Raw genomic sequence first — 7,741 nt, forward strand, 5'->3', positions numbered from 1 at the left:
TATATATATATAGGTTTTTTTTTCTTTTTTACTTAGTCTTAAGAGAAGCAAAGCACCTCTCAAATGATTCAGAAACACGGAAAGCGTGTTGAACTTTTCTTGATTGAAAGGAGATTCCTTTCTCTCAATATAATTAACCTGTCAAAATTAATGCTTTACTACGCTTTTATTAAGCAGCACTCTTTGCGTGGGCATGGCATGTGTTGCCTCAATGAAATTGTATATATGTTGCACTTCATTACTTTTTTCCCTTAACCAAAAAGGAAGAAAATTATTTAAAAGAGTTTGGTTGCTTATGTTTGGAGATTGAAGTAATAAGATTGAATTCCTTTGTGTTGGGCAAATGGAGGTGGCCGCCCGTCGCTTTGTGGTGACGCCCGCTTCGCTCCGTCAACTACCCTTCGGGTGACCCGTGAGATCATTAAGATGAGCCGGCTTTGTAGCCAGGAACAATCGAATCTCATTTCTTGCATGTATTCACACGGCATGTGTGGCATGATTTCTAAAATATGCATAAAACTATTGATTTTTGCATGTTATTCAGTTGATTCGCCCGATCAACCCCCACACCGACCCAATTGGTGTGGCTAGCAATCTTTTATCCACTTGTCTAATTAGCCGCACTAGCCCAATCAGATTGATCAACATGTTCCTTCAGCTAGCCTAATCAGCCCCACTAGCTCGATCGACGCGACCGACAATCTTTTATTGACTCACCTGATCGGTCGCACGGTCCTGATCAGATTGATCAATTTGTTCTGTCGGTTCGCCTGATCTGCCTCACCGGTTCGATTGGTGTGACCGACAATCTTTTGTGGACTAGTCTGATCGGCTGCACTTGATCAATCGAATAGATCAATATCTTTCGTCTGCTCTTCCGCTCGGCCCCACCGGCCCAATCAATTTGACTGACCATTTCTATTGAATGTTTCAAATCACATGTTTGGTTCACGTTGTCTGCATTAGTACATTCACACTTTCACCCTGTCGTACATTTATGACCATATCCTCTCATATGCTTCTAACGAGCGTTCGTGCCTCTCATAAGTATATCACTCGACCAACTTGATTTGTGGCATCTTCGCGTCACCGTGCCTAATGTCACGAGCTTCCACACTCACACTAATATCCCCTCACCTGTTTGCTTTGCATGCATCTTACATGACCATGACGTACATGTGGTTTGCTTGTCACTGTCACACACACTCATTCAACATCCACATGCCCTATTCAGAGGTGGCTTGCAGACCAAGTTTACCTGATGTGTAATTCTCCCCAGTGAGAATTACTTTACCTTCACTTCTTAAGACACCGCATCAGACTGTCGTATGTTTCCCTCCGAGTCAATGCCTACATGACACACTCACCCTCCGGGTCACTGCCTCCACGACACACCCACTTTTTTTGGGTCACTATCTCCATTACACACCCATCTCTCCGGGTCACTGCCTCCCTGACACACCCACCCTCTAAGTTACTGTCTCCTCGGCACACTAACCCCCACTTGTGTTGTATATTTTGCATGCACCACTATGCACTGTCGGTGCATTCATCATTGATATATGTCATCGTATACTAGTGACGAATGTTTGTTATCTTGCGACATCACCCTACACTATCACATTACACTGGGTCATGTTGCATTTGCATGTGCATTCTCCAATTGTCTCTACGACAAACGCGACGACTAGTATTGCCCGTGAGGATGTCTTAGTGGGCAATACTAGCTATCGCACTGTGGACCAGCACGCGTATGTTGTGCTAAGCTTTCAATGAATCTAATAAGTGTCACTTAGGCTCTTTATTTTTTAGGAACTATTTTAAAAGTATAAAAATTTACAATTTTTTATTACTTTATGCATCATAGTTTCAAATCTTATTTGAATTTTCTTGTATTCGTACCTTAGACCATATGTAAGGTCAACCTTTTAAGAGTTTCGATAAAACTTATATCTAGTGGACTCTCTTAGAATCCTTGGATCCTTAGAACCGACCCAAAGACGGTGACCCCATCAAAATATATGTTAGCCTTTTAACATAACCCTGCACTCACTTAGATGCTATGTTAGGACACTATGTTAGATGGTGTGCTAGGCCAATGACTAAGATGTTAGGTAGTCCTTTTCAATGTCATGGTTATAGGTCTCTGATGGTTTGGTTGCCTTAGTTAGGCAACAATTTTTATGTTTTTGGTGTGCTTGCATGCTTATCGATTTTGAAATGCGTGCAATGGTTCCACTAAGCTCTTTTTATGTTTTTGAAATTTTTAACTGCAACTCTTTAATATCAGGTCGATCTTTTTCAGGGACTCATGCCTAATACATGTGTAAGAGGGAGAAGCAAGTAACTCTTTTCTATAGGTTCCACTAAGCTCCTCCAACCATACGTGACTCATATGTGTTGCATGTCAGTAGTTTTTTTCCGCTAACCTTCTTTTAATGCATGACGAGTCTTTTTTTTTATACTTTTTGTATGTAGTTTTTAGAGTCCTAGAAGAGTTTTGTATTATAAATAAGGTACGGGTACTGATTCCGAGACACCAAGAATTCGGAACCACGTGACGGGAACCGGGAGCTACTTGCTCGTATCTCGTACCTTACTTCTAAATTTTATTAATGTATAGAATTAGGACCTTCTAAATTTCATTGATGTATAGAATTAGGACAATGTATGTACTTATGTGGTGTCTGATTGTCTTTTACTGTTTATGGAATATGTTGCCGATCCAATGACACCCAACATTTTATTAGTTTTTTTATTTGTCTTGCTTTCCATGTCTTTCTTGCATGCTTGTGTGCTTGAAATTGGTTTCACCCTTTTTACCTAGTGCTTTTGTTTGAAAATCGTATGAATCACTTAGGCTCTCCAAGGACCTAAATTTCTAAACTTTCTACAAAAATTTTAACTATGCCCTGTACATGCAATACACCATCTATGTAAATTATTCTATAAGGATGTAGGTAAGAAGCTACTCTCATTTGATAATACTCTATCATGCATTCCTCTATTCTATCTTCTCAATTTATAAAACACGTCTCTTAACGAGCCAAACAGAAACTGTTCGTGAACAACGAGTCATTTTGACTGCCCAACTTGTACCAAAGAACCTAAGAACATCCCTCTTTGCTCCCCACTGGACAAATTCCTCCCTCTCTGGGCCGCCGAATACTAGATTAAAATTTTAGTTGTTTCAAATATTTGAATGAATAAACTCTATTAAAATAATGCTACCAAACTTATACCTGCGGGCTAAGTTTGCAGTTCTAAACTTCAGCTCTAAATCTGGACCTATCAAATCGACCCTGATGCGATCAATCCGTCGAGCATGTGCCTCGCACTTCATTTAAACATAAACAAACAAGCGCGTTCGACCGGCACAATCAAAATTGGCATTTTTTTGTCAGAAAAGAAATATAAACGATTTGACTTCGTAAAACAGATACAACACGACAACTCAAAAACACAAATAAAAAACAGAGACTGATCAGATCAGCTACAGATGGGGCAGAACATCAGACCATTCTCATTACACCCCCCCCCCCCCCTCCCCCCCCCCCCCCCCCCCCCCCCCCCCCCCCCCCCCCCCCTCCCCCCCCCCCACCCGCCGGCAACACCAGCTTCCGGCTTCCGCTGCACCTAAAACATGGCAGAAACCTCACCCCACCGCATCCATCGCATGCCCCGCCATGCCTGACCTTCGGCAACCCTTCGACCAGAACTCCGAGGCCACCCTCCTCATGAATCCGCAGCACTTGCTCCGCCCCACCTATGTACCTCCCTCGCACAAACACCTTCGGCAAATCAACCTTACCGGCCATCAGCCCACGAAGCTCTTCTCGAAATCCGAGATCCATTGACACATCGCGTTCCAGAATCCAAACACCGAGACTCTCGAGCGCCGCCCGAACTGCGTTGCAATCCTCGAAGGTCTTGCGGATGCCGCCGAGTGTCGTGGTGTAGAGAACCACGGCCTGCTCGCCTCCCGGAGGGCAGAGCCTCTCGAATGATTCGAGCGAGCGGCAGCGCGGTTGGATGGTGGTGTTGGAAGGGCGGAGAACGTTGGTTTTCTTGGTGGGATCGGGGAAGTGAAGGGAACGGTGGGCGTTCTCTTTGCCTGGGTTGAGGGGTGTGGTGGGTTTTAAGGGTTTCAGAGGGGTGAGGGGATCGAGACCGGCCATTAGTTCCCATGAGTTGATGATTTCAGGTTCGGGGCGGCGAGGAGGAGCAGGGGAGATGGAGCGAGGTGGTGGCGGAGGAGGAGGAGGAGGGGAAGGGGGAGGGGTTTGGTGAGGAGTTGCAGGGTCGAGGGTGGAGAGGAGGCCGTATGTGGTGGAGGTGAGGGAGACGATGTGATGGCCGAAGGTGGGGGTAATGTTGCCGGCGTCGTCTTCGAGAAAGGAAGAGGAGACGCAGCCCATGGGAGAGAGGTTGAGGAGATGAGGAGAGGGTAAAGGGAGCTTCTTGTGGGGGGGGAAGGGGGGAAGATCAGGGAGGGGGAAGGATTTCAAAAAATTCGAACTTTGGGACCGGCTGCGGCACATTTGTGGTGCTCTGCGCTTGAATTGGGGGTTTGAGTGCGCGTGGTGTTGTCGCGGAGCGGAAAGGAGAATTTTTTTAGTGAAATAAAAAAACTATTTCTGTTAGTACATGATATGGTTTCGATTTACGACGAAGATTTTACTTTATTGAAGATTTGGTTTTGTTATTGCATCGTGGGGTTGGTTGAATTGATGTGTATTGTTTATTGGTGGACTTAGGATGTCTAATTATTGTCTGCGAAGATCGTACACATATGACAGTGAGTTTCACTATCATACACCAGGGATGCGCCACTGTGATCAGAGAGGGCATGCATAGCTATTCTCCACACGCAATAATCGCTCATTTAGGACAGGGTTGGTGGTCGGAAACTTATTTTAGGGGAGTTACGGAAGTATAAATTTGAAGAGGGCTTTAGTGTTTGCTTGCTAATTTGGATGAGGAAGTTGTTTGCTTTTGGACTCAAGATTATATAAGGCTGAATTTTGTTGGCATAAACATTCTATTGTTTCATTTTGTGGCTTGAAGATTGAAATTTTGATTTACCATGCCCAAAGAAAAGGTTAGAGATAAAAAAATTGAATGATGGAATTGAGAAATGTTTCGAAAGGGCGGTGTTTGGCTGCACGATATATTCACGTTAAATAAGATTTATCAAATCTAATAAATCTGAATTTATCACATTTTAGTATAAGATGGGAAGGGATTGCGAGTGACAGTGAATAAATACAGCTTGTAATAAGACTTATGAAATATGAATTTATGTCATATAAATAGTGGAGCGTGAGAAGAATCACTTAGAACATGAGAAAATTGGATTTTGACGGAGCACTGGATTTGTTATTATTATTTTGTGTTTGGATGGGTTTAAGCTAAGCTTGTGATTAAATTCTATAAATAATACGCTACAGAACACCGCCTGAAAATCTGAGCCTAATGCAACATCTCGGGAGTGATCTCTTTTTTTGTAATGATCATCCATATTAATAAGTAGGTCAGTTCATACATTACAGCATTATAAAAAAAATTATGATACTCATTGATCCCATGAGATTTTTTTTTATTTGTATTGCCATTTTTTAGCGTGGGCATTAAAATACTCCTATGATAATATATTGCCCTAATTTTCAATTCTTCGAAGAATGCTTCTCTTTTGGCCGCACTTCCATCAGATTGTCCTTGGTAATGCCTCTGTCAACTTGATTGAGGTTATAGTGATCCAACGAGATCATTCAATTGACTCTAGCGAGCATGACGTCGAATTCACCAAACTTACCCAGCTAGGTGTGATTCTCAAAAAAGTTGTCTTAATTGCCATAATCACTTTTTATTATTGTCTTCAAAAGTGATGTGAGCTTGAGAATTCTTGACATCAAATGATTATTTAGCATCTTAGAGCTACATGAAAATCCAACACATATTTAGGTAATTAAAGTGACAAGTAAATACGTCAAAAGTTCTAGGTAATCCATGTAACGAGTAACAAAAATATTGTGAAAGTTCTAACAATTTCTCCTATCATTTTTTATTAACTATAAATTAGTTCTATAATATATACATTAATAGAGACTCGACTTTAAAGAGTATCTAATAGAGTATTATTTTGTATCCCTAGGTAAGTATACTTGGTTCCCTTCACCTAAGCCAAATGATATATATTCATTTTCATGATTGTTTAAAAGCATTTGCGGCAAGTTGAAGTTGCATTGTGAGTGTGGCATTTGACCTTTCAAATGTGAAACGGAGAAATTTTATCAGAAGTATTTGCACTTTATATATTTACATGATTTTCATCATTTTATATAGTTAGTTTGGAAGATCAAGTCACATATAGAAAATGAAAATGAAATAATAAGATGACTAATTTGAATTTAATTTTCACCAATTTATAATTAGGTTGAGGTCAAATCATATGAAAAATAATTTTTTGGTCATTTGATAGATAAAATTTGAATTTTAATTTTTTAAAAGAAGAATTATAATGATCTCTCCATAAAAACAAAATGGAAGATTTGCATACATACCACTCAATTCCTTATGTATTTACATATCTAACACCTAAACTTCCATTTTTACATATTAACAACCTCACGGATAGGGGTGTAAACGAACGAACAGAGCTTGTGTTCGCGTTCGGTTCGTTTGAAATTTAATTTGTTTGTAATGAACTCGAGTTCGAAATTATTCGTGAAGTCGTTGTTCGTGTTCGTTTCTTAAAGAATGAGTCAAACACTAGTTGTTCGCGAACGACGAGTCAGTTTGACATCCCTAATATTAATATATATAAATAATATATTATATTAATTATATAACTTATATTATATAAATATATAATATCTATATCAGTATATTACTAATATAGTATACTAATATATTATTATTATTAATTTACAATCTATTATAATTTATAAAATTTAACTTTTTAAAATATCATAACTTTTAATATATAACTATTCTAAATTATTTTATATTTTGAACAATAACGATTCAAACACGAATGAACGCATCACTGTTTATGTTTGGTTCATTTAACTAACTGAACAAAAGGAATTTGTTCACGTTCGTCTCGTTTACTTATCGAACGAATCGAACACGAACTCAATGACGAACCGAACACGAACTGTTCGCGAACAACGAGCTTTTTTGACAGCCCTACTTTGGACCTCTCTGTTGAGAGGCAAATGCCCTTTGAGATATGATGATCTACCCTCCACACAATGACCTACTTTAGCCTTAAGATTTAAGATAACTCCTACTGAAATGCTGATGTTATTCATTGGTATGTCCCATCGATAGATCCTAGAACATAGGTAAAATTTTTATAATTAAGAGTGTTATAAGATAACACCTTAGATATAGTTAACCATTAAAACACGCTCCTGTAAAAATGCTAAAGAACCTAGAGCAAAAATAAATTTAAATTCACTGGTTATATATGGAGGATTACTATAGGTTATTTTCATGGATATGCTTGAGTTGTGTTGGTCTAATTCATTTGAACTTGTGTTCTTGACTCATGTTATGGAAATTGCCCTATAAAAGCTCTTCATACCATTTTTATTCATTTGTCTAATACATTTTAATTTACTTTCTCTTTCATACTTTTTTCCATCATCATCCTCACTGCAGTCTTTAGATAAAGGCAACCTGGTGACATTGAAAACAAAAAATTTGCTTGAAAAGAGGGATTATACAAATACTG

The 7,741-nt window shown here is 39.5% G+C and overlaps 1 protein-coding gene across 1 annotated transcript; it reads right to left on the reverse strand.

The window, feature by feature from the left end:
- Positions 1-3,596: 3,596 nt before the first annotated feature.
- On the reverse strand, positions 3,597-4,625 carry LOC110023023 (uncharacterized protein At5g39865-like; the record flags this gene model as incomplete). Its single annotated transcript, XM_020722230.1, has 1 exon — positions 3,597-4,625. A coding segment is annotated over exon 1 (945 nt), but the record flags the coding sequence as incomplete, so codon positions are not given.
- Positions 4,626-7,741: the final 3,116 nt, after the last annotated feature.

This window comes from Phalaenopsis equestris, unplaced genomic scaffold (assembly GCF_001263595.1).
Source record: "Phalaenopsis equestris unplaced genomic scaffold, ASM126359v1 Scaffold000204, whole genome shotgun sequence".
Classification (NCBI taxonomy): domain Eukaryota; kingdom Viridiplantae; phylum Streptophyta; class Magnoliopsida; order Asparagales; family Orchidaceae; genus Phalaenopsis; species Phalaenopsis equestris.